At 39.6% G+C, this 19,551-nt stretch overlaps 1 protein-coding gene across 1 annotated transcript in view; it reads left to right on the top strand.

Moving 5' to 3' along the window:
- The window catches only part of tgm5l (transglutaminase 5, like), a 38,562-nt gene extending 35,292 nt beyond the window's left edge, over positions 1-3,270 (top strand). The window contains exons 13-15 of the mRNA XM_088937390.1: positions 4-164; positions 1,281-1,420; positions 2,267-3,270. Coding sequence (XP_088793516.1) covers positions 4-164; positions 1,281-1,420; positions 2,267-2,417 — 452 coding nt within the window. The 3' untranslated portion in view covers positions 2,418-3,270. The remainder of the gene's footprint in view (positions 1-3; positions 165-1,280; positions 1,421-2,266) is intronic.
- The last annotated feature ends 16,281 nt before the right edge of the window (positions 3,271-19,551 follow it).

Raw genomic sequence — 19,551 nt, 5'->3', positions numbered from 1 at the left:
CAGTTAAGACCATAAGCCACCAGATTCCCTACTCCCTCTATGGCAAAGAACTTGTGGGACACAATCTGATGAACCTGGCAGTGGTGATTGAGGATGAAGAAACAAAGGAATGTGTTTTGGCATCAGAAGAAATCAACATAAGCAGCCCGACAATCTCAATTGAGGTATGCTCCATGCTTTCATCCACCTCTCATGAGCAACTCAGCAGGACTTCTCTCAATGTAATAAGCCCAAAGTCATGCAATAAAGCAGAGGTAAACATTTCCTGTCTGGAGGAGTCACATTCCAGCAGGTGTTTTAGATCTCTTTTTACTGTATCTCCAGCACCTGAAGAGCTGGGTGTCACATTGGCACAGTTAAGACAGAAAGGAGCTCAGGTGGTGCAGAGATCGAGTTGAATGGAAATCTGCACACAGTGGGGCTACACATCCCTGCATAAGGAGAACAGGCTTTGAGCACACAAAAAACATTTTGAATCATATTGGTCAAACAAGTGGGTGAAATGAGTTGAGGAAAGTATGTTAATTGCATAACGTAATCATATACAAAAAGTATGGTTCTTCAGTGCAGTTTTCACTTTCACTTTAGAGTTGCTGTAAATTACCAACACCCTCACAGATTTACAGAGTGAATGCTTAGACCTGCAAGAATAAGTTTATGTGTCTCAGCTAAAAGTAATTATAATTATAATAATTGCTTACACTGCATGGGGACTCCCCTCCAGCACTACCAATGTGCAGTCCCACCTGGATTACAGGTGCTCTGTCTCATACACAAGCTATTAGTGGGGAGGAGAACAGAGTGATGAAGCCAATTTATAGATGGGGACTATTAGGAGGCCATGATTGGTAAGGGCCAATGGAAAATTTGGCCAAGACACCAGGGTAACACCCCTACTCTTTAAAAAAAAAGGCTTGAGATTTTTAACAACCACAGAGAGTCAGGACATCAGTTTTACATCTCATCCAAAGGACAGCACCTTTTTACAGCATAGTGTTCCTGTCACTATACAGGGGCATTAGGACCCACACAGACTGTAGGGTCAGCACCCCCTACTGGCCCCACTAACACTTTTTCCAGCAGCAACCTTAGTTTTTCCCCAGGAGGTCTCACATCCAGGTACTGGCCAGGCTTCCACTGCTTAACTTCAGTGGGCAGCCGGTTGTAAGTTGCAGGGTGATATGGCTGCTGCCCTGCTTTCAGTTTTTCTTGCAGTAACATTCTTGAAACAGGAGGCTTGTACATGTGTCACAAATAAATAAAACTGGTTTGTCTTTCAGCTTGCCAATGAGCAGAACATAGTGCAGAATGAGGAGCAGACTGCCATCATTGTCTTCACCAACACCCTCCCTGTGCCAGTGAGCGATGGCACCCTGACTGTAGAGGGGGTTGGACTGATTGAGGGAAAATTGCAATTTGAGTAAGTGCAGCACAGTTTCCTTTGGTATTTTTTTGCTTATTTATTTCCAATACACATAAAACACTGATGCATGACAAGTGCCACATCCTGTGACAGGAGTACAGAAGGCGAGACACTTTCCAGCTGTGAGCCAGGCTCCAGAAACCGAGCTGTAGCTCTGATGCCTCTAGAAGCCTGCAGGCGACACCCTGAGTTTCCTAAGGAAATGTGCACACTCCCGCCAGCAGGCAGTGGGTGGGAGTTTAAAAGCACACGTCTTTGAAGATCAGAGCTCTAGGAGTTTAGAATTCATGGACTCTAGGGAAGGGCAGGTGTTCAGACAGATACTGAGGTCTTCAAGCGCCTCCTCCTTTTAAAAGAAATAGCAAAGCTCAAATACAGTGCTCAAGTACAAGTTAAATGGTTAACTTGTGTAAGTTAATTATGGTAAATCTGCATGGTAATTTGCTGTTTGCATGGTTTTACAATGCTTATGAGAGTTATTCCTTGTAACGTGCTTTACTATGCCTGTGCTTTGCTGTTATTTTTCATAACTTTCTACTTGATCTATCACTGTATGCTTTTAGAGGGAGTCTTAAAACAATAAAAGGGAGTATAAGTATTTCTACAGTGTGCAAAATATTCAAGGCTTACTGTGCTCTGTCTGTGGCTCAGATTCATTTCCTTTATAACTGGTGGCCATGGAACATTCCACTTGGTCTCAATTTCAATTCAATGAAAGTATTTCCGTCCTCAACTGCAGCAGCCTGGGAGCCTAAGGAGTGTTCTGACAGCAAAAGGGCAGAACAGACAGGGACCAAAGCTCAATTCATTAAACCCTCTGCGTGCTTGCCTTGTGCTTTTCAGATTACCTGTCCTGCAGGCTGGTGAGAAGGTGGAGAGGGCTGTGACATTCACTCCCAGGACACTTGGGTCAAAAACGCTGCTGGCACATTTGATAACCAGGAGCAACATCTACGTCAGTGGATTCAAGACTGTCTATGTTAAAGCAGAATAAAACAGCACCCCCTGTATTGCACTGATCGTATTTCTTATTTGTTTTTGCACTGTAAGACGTTAATGAATGTATGATTATGAATGTATGATTCTGGGGACACAGGAATGATTCTGTCACATGTATTATTTCTACAAGTTTCTACAGTATGTACATTCAACATTTTTAAAGGTGTTTATTTTTTTCATATTTATTCATTTATTTATTTTAATTGACAGGGACATACAGACAATTCACTGATGTTAGGCAATGATGACTCTTTTTAAAGTAGAATTGCTAATGTCTACACATCGATAATAATCTAAATGTAGTGCTTGTGAGCTAATGTACTGTAAATGTCTATTGTAGTATTAACGCACAATTTACAACTTTTAGACAATTGAGTCATAATTGTTAATATTTAGTATTTAATATCATAATTTATTTATTTAAAAATGTCTTGTGTCAATGTACAGTTGTTCACGTTTGGAGACATATTCTGTTCTTCACAATGGACTGGAATGGGCTTTGTAAGATGCTAGGTGACTGCTTTGCATTATGCAACACTAGTCTTATTGTTGAACGTGTTAGATGTCTTTTGATGATCAACTGAAAAAATAAATGAATAAGGAATCCACTATGTAAAGCTTTATATAGTGTATAAAATATATATTACTATTTGACATAAATGTTTTCATATGTCTTTATTTTCATCCTGTTATAATTTGGCTGCATGGCACTAAAATGATTTTAGGATCATTTCAGGAATGCGTCTGTGTCGATTAAAAACCAAAGGAGATTCAGAAAATGAATTATTTCTGAAGTGGATTCTTTGTATTTTGCATAACATGGATTATTTAATAAATTAATGCAGTGCGTATTTGTTTTTTTTTGTGATTTCTTTTCCAGAATATATGTAATGTTGGCATTTAATGGACATTAATAGGGTACCAATAACAATGCATCAAATACACTACATTTAGTATACATTTAAAAAATAATATGACAAAGGATGGTATCACAAGCACACCCAAATAAAGGAACCTGTTAACAACACTGATTTGAAAAAAATATGTATCTTCGTACCTGAATAGAATACCTGCACTCTCTTGTAAGAGTACAATAAGACTATATTATATCACATAAGATTATATCAGTACAGTCCTATAATGTTACTTTCTAATTTATTTTGTCTTAGTAATCAGTGTACTGCTTCTGGGCAGTTGTGATGAAGAATCAGTTTAATGTGATTGATAAGGACAGATAAACTCATTTCTCAGAGATGGGTTCAGAAAAATGCTGAAATTCATTACTTTGAAAATGTTTTACAAACTAAAAAGGAAGTATAATTATGAAAGAAAACTAATAGGTAGTTTGGGTGTTTAGACTGATGTTAAATTTGGTATGGGATGTGTGTGTATTATACAGTATATGTGGTTTTGTCATATTGTTCCATACCTGGAAATGCTACTCCCTTTTTGAAGAATAAAGTGAAGTTTTTGCACATTCATAGAGAAGGTCTTGGTTAGGTGTTGTAATTGAACAAGTAAAGTGGAAGCGCTATGACCATGCACCGCATCTGTCGACATTTATCGCACTCGTTACCTTATTTTCCAATCACATCCCTTTTCTTCACTATTTAAACTCCTTGTTCTCAGACTTCCTTGCTCAGTTCACAGGCTAGTCTGCTTGCTTGCTTGCTTGCTTGCTTGCTTGCTTGCTTGCTTGCTTGCTTGCTTGCTTGCTTGCTTGCTTGCTTGCTTGCTTGCTTGCTTGCTTGCTTGCTTGCTTGCTTGCTTGCTTGCTTGCTTGCTTGCTTGCTTGCTTGCTTGCTTGCTTGCTTGCTTGCTTGCTTGCTTGCTTGCTTGCTTGCTTGCTTGCTTGCTTGCTTGCTTGCTTGCTTGCTTGCTTGCTTGCTTGCTTGCTTGCTTGCTTGCTTGCTTGCTTGCTTGCTTGCTTGCGAGACTGGCAACTTGTTCCAATGCTTGTAAGTATCTGCATTTTTATAACATACCATCACTTTATTTTATTAGCACTGTTCAATTTCTTGCATATCAAATTTGTATTTCTGCATACCCCAGCTTCCTCTCCAGGAGACACACAGACAGGGAGAGAGAAGCTTGGGGTCAGAGCACAGGATCAGCTATTATACAGCACCCCTGGAGCACTTGGGGTTAAGGGCCTTGCTCAGGGGCCCAACAGAGTAGGACTCCTCTGCTGGCTGTGGGATTTGAACCAGCAACCTTCTAGCCACAGAGCCACAGCTCCCCTATGTAACTAGGAGCTTAATTGCTATATTGATCCTGCTATTTATGAATTAAATAATTGAGGGTTGTAGAAAAACCTTGAAGTGGAGTGGAATTGATGAGTTCTAGATGAGTTCTTTACTTCACTGAACAATTGGAATTTAAGTTTTGTCCATTTGAAAGGTGAAAATCAAAAGTTAATTATGAAATGTTGTAGTGAAAAGGTAAATTTCGATGTGTTTAAGAGCTGTAAGAAAATACAATATTCAAAATAATCATATGGTTAGGTTAAATAATTCCAAACAACCTGGGATTGGGATTCCTGAAGGGACATCTTGTCTTGTGGGTTTCATCCCCCCCACAGACTCAACGATTTGATCTGAATCTGTTGTTCATTTTGTTGGTCTTTATTACCAATGTCCCCATGTCTTTGCAAATTGATTATATATTATCTATAAAAATGATAAATGAAAATATAAAATCTATAAAAATCCCTCTAGGACCAGGAGTGAATATCACTGCTCTAGAGAGAATCTAGAAGGTTAATGCAGGAGTTACAAAGTCTGAAAAGCAGTCAAGGAAGTACAGGGGAAATAAATTATTTTTCACATTAGTTTTTAACTGTGTTTCTTTTCTTCACAAAATGCTCCAGGGAAAGCCATATGAAGCCAAGAAACTGTACATATGTTCCCAAAGGACTGGCAAACTGACATCAATATAGACACAAGAAATAGTGTGTAGGATTGCAGGAAGTACCAAATGGACAATGGTCAACAGCACAGGGCAGTCACATCCCATCATTCATTTAGGCATCAGGTTCACAATTGGGAACATACTGTAGCAGTAAATGTTTTTCCATCGCTCGACATTAAGTGACACTATGTCAACATTCATTTAAATGACAAAAGTAAAAACATTATAAAATAATGTCAACTCACAAGATTTCCTCTGGCAGCATAAGAGCGTGCATTAATTTATGAAAATTGATTTTTTGGGGCGTAAAAATAGTGTTCTTTGAAAATAATTTCAACTTTGTCAGAACTTTTTATTTGTCAGAAGTAGAAGTTCACTGCAAGTACAGATGCATTGCATTGCTTCAGTTCAATGCCTTTTACAGGTCTTATTTGTGGGTGAATACGTACTGTATACATTTTGTATATGCTGTAGTAAAAACAACTGTGGCACTAGACAGTAGACTGAGGTGGTCCAGTTGTTATCATAAAGGTATTCATATGTTCGTGTGTACCCAGTCTCTTGTTCCTCTGCATGCAAAAAATAATTACCAGAAAATTATTTAATACATATTATAGAAAGTGTATTTGTACATAGCAAGTAAAGCTTGTGTTATGCAGTCGTTGATAATATATCCGTATGTGTGTCCACTGTCCAATCCCTGACTCATGAACATTGCAGCTGGTGAACATGCAGGACTGGCCTCTTTTCTAATATTTGATTTAACTGGTCTTGAAGGTCTGTAGGAGGCACGCTGGTGAAAGCAATGAACCCTGAATAATTCTGTGCTTTCAACTGGCAATCTGTCTTTATCAAACACAGGGACACAGATCAATGATAACAGAGGAAGATGAAGAGGTCTGCTATACTGTATATGAAAAACAGATAACAGATAGAAGATGTAGGCTATTTATTTGGTGTCACTGAATCAAAATGAATGAATGCCTTTTTCTGTACTTTAATGCCACTTAGCCTACTACTGTATATACATTTTTATATAGGTTTGTGTGCTGGCACATTTTGCATAGTTACAGTACATAATTTATATTCTCAGCAATAAATATTTGCATAGAATATCTAACCAATTCTTATATACAGTAAATAGTAGCAACCAAAAATATATTTACAAATGTGTGTGCTGCAGCCAAAGGTAACATTAATAAATTATGAAAGACCAACATGTCACCATACTGTACAGTACATGTAAGTAATAATGTAAGTAATATCACACAATCTCGAAATGACACTAAAGATGCACATGACAGGGTATGCGCTACTTCTCACCTGGGCGAGTTACTGCTTTGAGAGGCGGCTGCTGGGGTTCTCCTGTAAAAACCCATTGCTCTCTCCAGGAGCCGTGTGAGGGTGGAAGGAGCTAGATCCATCTCTGATGGAGAGCCAAAGGGCCTTAGTAGCAGCAGGGACCGCATGGCTGCATGAAACTGTGAAAACTTCATGACCCGACTTGGTGAAGCAGTGCTAGCAGTTCCTGAGGGGACTGCGCATTGGGAACTCGAGTGGAAGTGAAAGGTACAGTTGGTAGATGCAGGGAAAAATGATGACAAATCCCTGGACATGGTACTGACGTTTCCAGATTCTGGATCTAGTGGACTCACTGGAAAAAAAAGCCCCTGAGTAATGCAAGACCGACATCAGATGCTGAATGTCAAGGCTAAAACTTGGTTTATCACCCACTCGCCTCATCTGTCACCATATCCACTCAGCTCTAGATGTTCTGTTACATTGAAAACCCAACTGTATCACAAACAGCAGTTTATTCGGGACACTGATATACATCCCAGACTTGGGATGAGTTGCTGTAATGACCTGGCACTGATTACATCTTTTCAGCTTTGGGCTTCACAAAAGAGTACTGGCAAATCCTCTAGCTCTAGACTCTTGGGAAAAGACAGCATTCTCCAGTCCTCTAGGTCCACATTAATTTGTTACTTGCCTTTTAGTTTGCATGGAGCCCCTGCCACATTTCAAAGCCTGATGGATAGGCTGCTACAACCTCGTAAGGTCTAGACGATGTGATAATTTGTAGTTTGAACTGCAGCAGCCTTGTGAAGCATGTGACCAGGCTGCTCCAGGCGGTCAGGATGACTGAACGAATCGCATGAAACCTTCATGCAAAATATAAAGCTTCATTGCTGCAGTTTACACTTTTCACTGCAGGCGTTTTTATTACATTGATACGTTCTTGATACATTCTAATATTTGATTTCTATGAATGAATGATAAATATATTATTAAAAATTATTTAATTAGTGCACAAAAATGGTAGAAACATAAACTATCAGTCTATATCAGTAATAAAAGTATAATTAGTTTCTACCTGTAATATACAGTATCTATAGTATTGAGAATCTAGTAAAAACTGTTATTTTTGATTTTACAGTCTAATTGCAGTCATGATCATGAGATTAATATGGCTGACAAGCACAACATAGCATAAGTTTGATTTATGTATACATTTGGTGATATTAAAATCAGCCCAGTGATTACAAGTGACCATTGATAATGAAACAGTTTCACTTTCTTAAGCAAATTTTGGAGTGTGAAAGTCAGTATTTGGTTGCATACATCAGCAGCCATATAACTCTGCGGCTCAGAACTGGCAACCCACTGAAGTTAAGCAGGCGTGAGCCTGGTCAGTACCTGGATGGGAGACATCCTGGGAAAAACTAAGGTTGCTGCTGGAAGAGGTGTTAGTGGGGCCAGAGGGGGGTGCTCCCCCCGCAATCCATGTGGGTCTTAATGCCGCAGTATAGTGACGGGGACACTATACTGTAAACAGGTGCCGTCCTTCAGATGAGACGTAAAACCGAGGTCCTGACTCTCTGTGGTCATTAAAAATCCCAGGTCGTTTCTAGAAAAGAATATGGTGTAACTCTGGCGTCCTGGCCAAATTTCCCATTGGTCCTTATCATTCATGGCCTCCTAATAATCCCCATCTATGAATTGGCTTCATTACTCTGCTCTCCTCCCCACTGATAGCTGATGTGTGGTGAGCGTTCTGGCGCACTATGGCTGCAGTCGCATCATCCAGGTGGGGCTGCACATTGGTGGTGGTGGAGGGGAGTCCCCATTACCTGTAAAGCTCTTTGAGTGGAGTGTCCTGAAAAGTGCTATATAAGTGTAAACAATTATTAATCATAATAGTAATAATTAATAATTGCTTACAATAATAACACCAAACTCTGGTTGCTGTTACGTTCCACAACCCTCCTCCAGGGGGCGCTGCTACCCTTTCTGTTATGATTAGTTTTTGTTATTTCCTGGTGTGTCTCGTTTGAATTTTGATTAAAAGCCTAGCGTCTCTGCAGTTCCTGGCTCAGTATTGGAAGATGGACCCCACAGGGCTTGCCTATTCCCTGGGCTCGCGGGTAGCCCGAAGGCAGGCCTTAGTTCCCGGCATCCTGACTGTCTAGGTCTGGGTTCAGAGCGCCTGGTCCCATTATGTTTTTAGTTCCTGTTCCTGTTCCGGGTCCTGTTTTTAACGTTTGTCTTGAATGGATCTCCCGGCCTTTGGCCTACAGACTGCGCCCCGACTTCCCGTTTCGGACTTCCCTGGACTTGGTTGCTTCAGAATTTCTCCCTGTGCACCAGATCACTGCAGTCACTGCCCCCTGTCTGTTAACCAGTCATTACCCTGCTGTACCTTCCTCAGTTGTCCTTCTCCAGTCATTTCCAGATTATACCGTCTGCACAGGGTCTTTAAATACGCACTTCACGGGAGTCAGAACCGGCTCTCGCGACAGTTGCTTTGCTAAGTCTTTGTCACTTTGAGTTCCTGATGCTCATGGGTGTTCTGATTTCAAATGGTTTCTTAGACATGTCAAATACATGCTCAATCTGGTTTAAATCTAGAATTTAATTTGGCCAGTTGAAGATTCTCCTGATTCAGGAGATTCAGGCCAGTTCTCTCCTGATAATCTTCTTGTTTATAATGGACATATGTTTTGGGTCAACTGGAATGCTGATGCACCCCCTAATAAATATGTAAGCATTTGTATACCCTATGCAGACAAAATATTTCTGTAAATTGAAGAAATTTCATCCTGCTTCAGCCAACATTAGAAACAGTATATTCAGTAATGAAAAGTGAGCCAGTCTGAGAGATTGCCATGCATTTCCCGGGTCATGACATTGCATTACCAAGAGCCCTATCTATGCTCACTGTTTAACCCAAGGTTGCAATAGGCGTCATTGACACCAGAGCATCTTAGAATGCTGGTGGTCCTGCAGTTCTCCTCTCTGCAGTCCTGCATCTCTGAGATCCCCTAGTTGGGTCTGGAACTGAAAGGGGCACTATTGCTTGTGTGCTGCCTTGGAGAGACACTGCAGTTGTCTTGTTGGTGGAAAGCCTGAGATCTGACACAGGAAGGAACTATCAGCAATGAAGGAAAGACGTGTGAGCTTCTGAAAGCTGAAAAAGGATATACAGTATACCAACTACTTACAATTATTGCAGCAACTACTGTACATCTGTCCATTTTAATCGGATACACCATAGAAACCCTAAGACATGCACACAAAATTCAAGTCCACAATGTACAGTTCAGACATACCACATCAACATTCATAGGGAGTGGAATCAGGTGAAAGGTTTGGCAGATTTACTTATTTTAAACACCATGGAAGATTTATATCCTATAAATGGGAGAAAAAAATATTCTTTTGCTTTATGGTTAATACTCTTTTACACCAGAATAATGTTCTGAGATGTAGATAAAGTGGCTCTTAAATCTGGACTTAATAAATTTTTATAACTATGCTCAGCTGTTCTTGACATGCAGGGCCTTTGTGTCTAGCTTACTGTGCCTCAGGCTTTATGCTATGAAGCTGAAAGCACTTATTTTTTTTACTCCTACAGTGATTAAATTTAAAAATGACCTTTCCTTGCTTGGTGGCAATTCTCTTTGACTTCTTTGTACTTCGTGTTTTTAACCAATTTCTAACTGCAGTTAAGGAAACTGTGCAGTTAGAACATAAGAAAGGCTACAAACAAGAGAAGGACGTTTTTCCTGTCTTATTTGTTAGGTTGTTAGTAGTTTATTGATCCAAGAATCTCATCCAGCTTTTTATGGAAAGAGATACAGACTCTTGGATTCACTTAAAAACATTGATGTGTTTTAGGATTCTAATTTAGCATTCAGCCTCCGAATTCAGTCTCAAATCCATTTTATTTTTCAAAATCTTGGTACAGTATCTATCCTTTTTATTTCTGTGGGGTGTCCTTCAGAATTGATTAAATTTCTTTTTGTCTCCAGTGTTTACACCCCCCTGTATAAACCTCCCACCGTGCTAAAAAAATGTTGGCAAATTACTTAAACTTAAAAAATCCATACTGCTAATGCGACTTCACATTTTACCCCAGGGAAATGCAGTGTCTGTCCAAGCACCTCTTAGATATGTCCGTGCAAATGTCAACATGCTGGCTGCATTTATCGATTGCCAGTAATGACATGCTAAGGAGCGTCACCACTCAATAAAGATTTGTGGATTCACCTCTTTGTTTTACAACTTTCCTATCACAGCTGAGATACAATTAGTTTTGGATCTGCATAGTTTAGTTCCAAACTGCACTGGGAGACCCAAAGAAATCATTAATTTGTAACAGGTCATGGTGCTAATGAATAGCGCTTGGTGCTTTTTAATTAAGGCATAATGCCAGGGGTGAAATGGATGGGCACAGCTGTATTGAAGATGCTCTAAATTGAGATGATCAATCAGGGCCAGGAAAGACAGGGGTGAATACTGAAGATGATACAAAGTGAGGAGTAAAAAAAAGGGCAGGAACCTCAGAAATCCTTAAACCATCCAAACCCTTTTATACGAAGATCTTTGACCACTAGAGAGCACTGTTGAAGCATCTTTAACGTTTCCTTCCTATATTTTACATATTTTTTTAACAAAATTTAAAAAAAACCTGCTTTTAGACCCAAGTCCCAAGACTTTGTGCAGTCTGACTAGTTCATGTTTACCTTTCAGCATTATATTCTAATGGCAATTGCTTTGCTGCTTTGAGTCTTTCTTGAATGAACTGTTTACATTTTTGACACCTCACAGAATCACAGCTATCTTTATTTTAAAAGATGAATCTCTGATTATTTTACACAAAATAAAAGCACTAGCGTTAACAATGTCTGAATTTACATATATCTGTAGGTTAAGAGTGCTAGTGCCACTCTCAGGGAGATATGAGTATGAGTGAAATTAATTACTAAATTTCTCCCTTTATTCATGATATCTACACAGATATATACAAATAAGTATGTAAAAACAGGTTTTGTTGCATTTGGAGAGTCCAAAAGGTAGAGAGAAAATATATTGACTTATAGACCACTTCCTTGTCAAATTTCATTTATGTGTGTTTTTAACTTTAAATAAACACAAAGAGAGGTTCTTTACATGCATTGCAGCCTTTTCAAAATTATTACACGGATGACACATTTTGTTTATCTCACAGAAGTGCTTGTCAGGGTTAAAGCATTTCATTTCCTCCAGTGGCAATTTAACACCCGAAACACAAAGAAATAAACCATCAGCTTTAAAAGCAGAAATGGGAAAAATATTTTTTATCCCTTTTGGTATTAAATATTGCACAGATGTCATTTGAGTGACAGTAGGCCCTATTCATCCAAATTTGTAGCCCTGAGATGTCTGTAATCAAACCTTCTGTGCTGTCCCATGAACGTTATATTTTCAAGGGTCAGCTTTCCACCTCACATCAAAGAGCTTATCTAGAAGAACTAGACAATACAAACTGAAAAATGGTCCACCTTCAATATACAGTATGCGCCATAAGAGTACAAGAAGGGTTACAAACGAGAGAAGGTTGTTCAGCCCATTTTGCTACGGTTTGTTTGCTAACAGCCAGCAGATTTCATAATCTTGTCCATCTGCTTTATGAAGGCTCTATAATGTCAGCCTCCACACCAGGTAGCATGTCGAATCAGACACTATATTGCAGCTCTGGCATCAAATACATTTCATTTTTCATACACCTTACAATCAAATTGCACAATTATCAGTGCAGATGGGACATTCTTCAAGTGATCCCAGATTGACAGAAAACCATGATTTCTCAGCATGTTGCGTAATTTCTTTAATTGTAAGATTTGGTTCATTCTGAATGATACGTTGTAATACACTTTCTAAACATTGTTGCATTATAGCATTTAAATCAAGTGCTGTCATATTAAAATCATACAATTCACTTAGCTAGAATAGTGTAAAGGTTTGGCCACCACATTATAAAAATATATGACTGCTTTGGAGTCAGTCAACAGAAGAGGATTGTCATGGGAAGATCAGCATTCTGGAACGGAGAACTCGGTCTCCTGTGTGGGTTTGTCATTAAGACCCTGTGCGAGGTGGTTTATCAGGAAAGTTCAGGAGACTGACTTCGGGGAAGACACACAGGGTTTATTGAGACAATAGTGATACACCGGTATAGTGAAAAGGGGAAAGATTTGATAACATCCAAATCCATTCAGGTCCAAGAAGAAGCCAGGAATCAGTCCAGAACTCCAGAGCTGGGCAATCAATCAAGACATGGACGGATTAAAATCCCCAGAAGGGGGGAACACGAACAGGGAAATACATTACATCTGACAGACATGGGACAAGGCGCTCCAAGCCCCGGGCTCAGAGGTCAGGACGTCTGGGAATAAGGCCTATGTCTTTAGACTTCCTCATAGTCTAGTCGTAGGCGGGCCTTCAGACGTCCTTGTTCCAAAGCTGAGCCTAGAGCATTAGAAGCACTAGGCTTATATAATAAAACATATATTAAACACACCAGGAAAGCAATCAGGGGTTAAACTAAAATTAGTGGTGCCTAAGGGTAAGAGTGCCCCCTGGGTGAGGGATGCCAACCATGACAAGGATCCTTGTACTGTATTGTATATTTTATTTTTAAGAGGTTTCTAATTGAACAATTTCATTACACTCCCACATGTATTTGTTGTTAAGATGTATCACCAATATTGTGTTATACTGTATATGGATTGCTATGTGATAATGATTATTGAATTCTGCTACAAAAAAATATTTTTGCATTGTCTTTAACTTGTGTTTACTGGGATAACTGATTGGAGGAATGAAGGTTCTACATGAAGTAGCTGTTTTCCAGTAGTTGATTGTGGAATTTAGAGCGGTTTTGATCAAAGTTCACTATTATTACAATAATAAGAATTCATTTAGAATAGTGTGCACAATTTTGGTGCCACATGCTGGACAAAAGATACTGTTAATCAAGGACTAGAGCAGACAAGAGCAACCAGGTATTTTCCGTCCTGCTTAGAATGAAAAAAAATATATATTTTTTATATGCTACAAGATGACCCAAATATTCAAAATGCTCAGAGACATTGACAAAGTTAACCCAGTGAACTTCTTCAATCATTAGTTAAACATTGTAATGAAAGCGTTCTTTCAGGACCCTATGCAGATGACACGATCTGGGGTAAAGTGAAGAAAACACGGGGAAAAAAGCATGTGGGAGTCGGGAATGAAAACAGGGGGCGTGTCCTTGGTGTGCGCTGGTGTTCGGGGGAAGTGTGGCCGAGGCAAACAGTCCAGAAGTGAGACCCAAGGAGGAATCTGAGATGAGGCAAAAGCCAAAAGCCGGGCGTTCCATCCAAGACAAACAGGATTAAAAACAGGAACCGGGTCGGCACCGGCACAGGAACAGGAACAGGAACAGGAACAGGAACAGGAACAGGAACAGGAAAAACTTGACGGGACCAGGCGCTTCCAGGTCCCGAACTTGCCTGGTACGGAAACCAATGCAGAGCCCGGAACAGAGTGAGCATCTGGCTTTTAAGGTGAACTGAAAAGGGGGCTGGAACAGGGAGCAGGTGCGGGAGATGAGTAAAAAACAAGGAAGGGCTGGAGCGTCCTTAAGAGGAGGGGTTTACGAACGTGACAAACATGAACCAGAGTACAAAAACAGAAGCATTAGGAAAACTGAACAGGAGGTATTTCTCTTACACAAAGGACTGTGGGAAGCTGGAATAAGTGACACAGGTGTGTTGAAAATGCTGATACCTAGCATTCTTTCATAGATAGATGAGATCCTCAGATAAATTGCTTACCTACTGTACTTCACTTCCTGGTTTGGTGTTTTTCAAACCTTTTTTGAAATGTTTACTGCTGGAATAGATGCTAATCAACAGCTTAACAGCAATAGAATTACACAAAAAGTAATTTGCAAGTAATTATGATTCTGGAACATATAAACAAAACTTTTATGTGGACTGTAAACAGCATGAGGATAGAAAAATACCAGAGAAAGTAAAAGAAAAAACTGCATGAAAAGAGGCTGGACCATTAAAAGCATGTAATTTGTTTAATAGAAGCTTCTATGACACACCTTGTGACTATCCTTGTCACAACACAGCCTGCTTACCTCTTCTGCTCTAAGCTCCTCCTCGACATGGTCCTGCTACAGAAATCCCAATTCCAGCACAGCCCCTCCAGCTGTGGACTCAGTGTAACACCCATCATGTGAACTTAGACGGTTGTGAATTATGCACCACCGACTTACCCAGAGTACGCCCAAGGGTTTCCCAGTTACAGTGGCATGGATTTCTTATGCATCTGAACATGAGCTTACCACCATGCAAGAAAACACATACTCTCAGGCAGTCCAGTGCAATCAAGCTGCAACATAACTGACGGTTCCTTGCTTGTACAGCCCCAAATCATGTTGCAATATGATAGCATGTGCCAGAAGTTCAAACTAAAATAACATGATGTGCGGTGCAATGATATACACTACTGATTTAAGTTAACATTTACATTTTTTCTCCCTCTAGAGTGTTCAAATTTATTTTCTATTTGCAGAACAGCATGAGAGTCAACTGTAATGGAAAATTAATGCGTGTACTGGTCTGAATGTTCATTTGTGCTGTCCTCCAGCAAGCATTATATCCAGCATTTAAATGCCGGCAATGATATAACTTCCTCCACTGCCAATGGCAAACAAAGCCTCTAGACGCAGCTGCCTAATGTTTTCTACGCCTGGCTTGAATAATTCTCCTAATCATCAAATAAAGAGTTATTCAGAATTGCTTGGAATGCTGTTATTTTAGCCTTAGAGAAACACAGAGGTTTTTCAGATACTACAAAAGTCATTTTATTTTCCCCACAAGACCTGAATATAAAATGAAAGACGTAACAGTGCTTAGTCCAGAAATTCTAAATTACATGACTTAGAATGGATTTTTCATTTTTTTCTGTCTCTCCTTTCTGCCTTTTGCTTCCTTACTTGCCTTGTGAGTTATAAACCATGGATGAAGGAAAGGCTGTGTGTTGATGGACAAGAAAACAAAATATTTTCTGTTTCCTCTAACAGGTAAATCAGGTTCTTTCTTTCCTTCTCACACAGTTAATTAATCAATAATGAGTCTTGCAATTGTTCTAATGTATTTAAGCATTAATCACCTCAGTGATGGTTATTCTAATCTCCTTTCTGGAAACTACAGTACATCTGATTAACCTAATGCTCTTTTCATGCAACTATATAACCCTGAAAATTCTAAATGGAGCAACTCAACAGAGGCCTCAAAGCTCAAAGCCTTAATGAAAAAGCTTTGATATTTTTCAAGTAATTGTTTGGAAATTCTCTGACAGAGTATATTAGTGTTTGATTATGCTTCACAGGATCACAGGGACTCTAAGAGATGTGTTTCCAGCTTCAGGGGTTGGTCTGTTATTTGTATGTAAAATTCACAGTGCAGCACATAGCCAGGCAGTGCAATTTACTGATGGCAAGATGTAAGGTTATAGGTGAACAAGCGCATTTCGAAAGAGCAGGAAAGGCATTGCAATGCAGCGATTGCCAGCTTATCCTAAACGCAGTGAAACATGATGTAAGACGAAGGGGCAAAAGTCTATTTTAGCCCTGTTTTTGCATTTCTTGTTCTCTATTGCAATCTTCTATTTCCTTCATTATGTCGAAGGGCTCTGAGCTGGGACTTTGACGTGAGCTAACCTCACCATCTCATTAGCCAGCCCCAAATGCTTCCTTTACACTTAGATTAGCAGGTTCAATTTCTGCCTGGTTAATGAAAGTGAGATCGTTGAAGCAGCCTAATCTAAGTCGAAGGATGCAGCCACCCCAGGGACTGCTGTTCAGTCCTGAGTTTCTCTGCACTGCATTGATCCCCCTTTGTTGAGCTACAGCACTAAAACCGTGCAGTTAGATCAAGGCCCGCTCTCAACTCTCTGCCTCTCAAAGAGGGCTGCTGAGCACTGCATTCGCATACCTTCAATTAATTTTCTTAGGAATATTATGTCCCATTTGTTTGCTATTACATAGTGCAATTATAGATGCAGAAAGCTTACAAGCTTAAAGCCCATAAAACTTATTACAGTTTCAGGTCTTTATTGCAAATGTTTTGTTCTCACTTCTTTGGGTTTCGAAGTGCTTGGACCCTTCCTGTTTATTCACCCTCCATACATTTTATTCAAGGGTCATAATCTCCCAGTTGCTGTTACCAGTGATGCATTTCCTTTTGTTTTTTTGCCATATCTTTGTCATGTCATCTTCTGACCTCTGCCTGCAATTCCTTTAGCTATGTTAGGTGAAGAGAACCTTCTAAGAGAGCTTGGAGGCTCACAACCAGACAATGTGACTAAGCCAATGCAGCTGCTGGTGGAAGATCATAAGATCATGGCTTCAGTGTTTGAGGTGCTGCCTTGGAACAAACACTGATATTGGTGTGTCTGACATCCAGCTTGATACATAAAATCTTCCACAAACCGAATGTCCTTACAAGTGTCTTCTCTTGTTGTTCATGTTTCAGCCTCGTGCAATAAAGTAGGAATGACGATTGCATTGCATAGCATTAGTTCTGATGTTGGGATCCTCAGATACCCATTTTCATGTGGAAGAAGGCTGCTCTTGCCTTCAGACATATTTTTGCAACTATCACTATACCTAGATTAGAATTCAGAGGTTCCTTTAGGGGCTCTTGTGTTGACAATTTAATCTCCATTCCAATGGTAAGCCTAAATCTGTAAAAACATGAAACTACCATAAAATGCTCACTGTTAAATGTTTAGGTGGGTAGCTGTGTCAGCATGCGTAGGCTGCAAAGGAACAAGTAATAGGTTTATTCCATGCTGAAAAAAAGAAGAAAGAGAACACAACGTTTCGGCCGTGGAGCCTTCTTCAGGTGTGAGAGAGACAGGGCAGTAGGCAAAGGTAAAGTAGTGGGAGAACAAAGGTTTCCTCCCTCCCTCTTTCTTCTTTTTTTCAGCATGGAATAAACCTATTACCTGTTAAATGTTTGCTCACTAGGCAACAAATCAGTTCTGGTTAATGATATGAACAGAAACCTGGCTTAGATCCACTGACCCTTCCTTTAGTTGAAGCCTCACCTAATGGCTATACTTTTTTACAGAAAGCTCATTGCTCAGGGAGTGGAGGTGGCCTAGCAGCCATCTTCAGTGAGTCTCTGAGAATTGAATTAAAAACTATTACTGACTCACACATTTAAAGCAATGCTTCTTAAAATAGCACCCTAATAATCTACATACATTCTTTTAGTGTACAGACCCCCAGGACCATATGCATCGTTTCTTGCCGAATTTGGTGAACTGCTCTCTGATTTAGTTATTAATTTAGACACAGTTGTAATATTAGATGACTTTAACATCCATACAGTATGGACATACAGACAGACACCTTCAGTAAAAATGACTTGTCTCTCCTTGACTTTGTAGGTTGTAGTTAGCATATAACAGGACCAACACACATATACAATCATACACTAGACTTAATTATCACTCATAGAGCTGATATTCATCATGTACTAGTCCATTCCATCAATAACTCTTTTTCTGACCACTCTTTAATTACTTTTGAGATTTGAATGCCTTTGATAGCTGCCAAGGAGAAGACTATTACAACGGGGGTTCTTCATTAAATTTTATGAACACGATGAACAACGCTAACTTCATCTCCAGTACTAATGTTGACTATATCACACATAATTATAATACAATGGTCAGGCAGGCCCTTGATTAAATTTCCCATTAAAGACTAAAGTAGTCAAAGCTGTGAAGCACTCCCCATGGTATAATGATCACACACGATCCCTTAAAAAGGAGTGCCGCACACTAGAGCACAAATGGAGGTCTACTGGTCTACAAGTATTCAAGTCAGCATGGACTGATAGCCTACGGCACTATAACAAAGCCCTATATAGAGCTTGTTCTGTCTACTACTCTAAACTTATTGAAACCAATAAAAATAACCCTTACTACCTATTTAAGACAATAGCTAATCTTACAAATACGACAATAGAATTCTATTGTACCATCTAACTTTAGTAGTGACGAATTCATGAACTTCTTTAACAATAAAATTAACACCATCAGACTTCAAACAAGAAGTCTGGTACAGAAACAATATGCACACCTCTTTAGTATTCTTCAATTAGTTAATAAACAAGAACTCAAGAAATTAATTATTACGACAAAGTCAACCACCTGTCCGCTAGATCCCAAGCTAGTCAAAGATTCCCTCAAAGTAGGGACTTATAATTAGTATGATGAACACGTCCCTTGCATTAGGCTTTGTACCTGATTAATTTAAGGTAGCGGTTGTTAGACCGCTCCTTAAGAAGCCAAATTTGGATAGACTAGTTCTTAACAACTACAGGCCTGTCTCAAACGTCCCATTTCTATCTAAAATTCTTGAGAGAATAGTTGTGCCCCAACTTCAATCGTATCTGGAGTCAAATAATGTACTTGAGAAATTCCAGGCTGGTTTCCGCCCAGGCCATAGCACTGAAACTGCAACAAGAGTCGTAAATTATATTCTGTTAGCTATCGATGCGGGGAATGCAACAGTGTTTGTGATTCTAGATCTTAGTGCTGCCTTTGACATGGTTGACCACTCTGTTTTGTTACACAGGCTTGAGTTTGAGGTTGGCTTACGTGGAACTGTGTATAAGTGGTTTACTTTACATTTTTAACTTATCGTTTTCATTAAGTTCAAATATCTAATAATTGTACTGCTTTGTCAATGTCACCAGTTCAATTTGGGGTACCACAGGGATCAGTGCTGAGACCAATATTGTTCTTTCTGTACATGCTGCCGCTCGATAGGATAATACGAAAACATAATATTAACTTTATAACCGCTATACTTAGCTCCG

This window comes from Atractosteus spatula, chromosome 19, assembly GCF_055471065.1.
Source record: "Atractosteus spatula isolate fAtrSpa1 chromosome 19, fAtrSpa1.hap1, whole genome shotgun sequence".
Taxonomy (NCBI): Eukaryota; Metazoa; Chordata; class Actinopteri; order Semionotiformes; family Lepisosteidae; genus Atractosteus; species Atractosteus spatula.
Note: the sequence above shows the minus strand (reverse complement) of the source record. Positions and strands in the feature narration are given on the sequence as shown.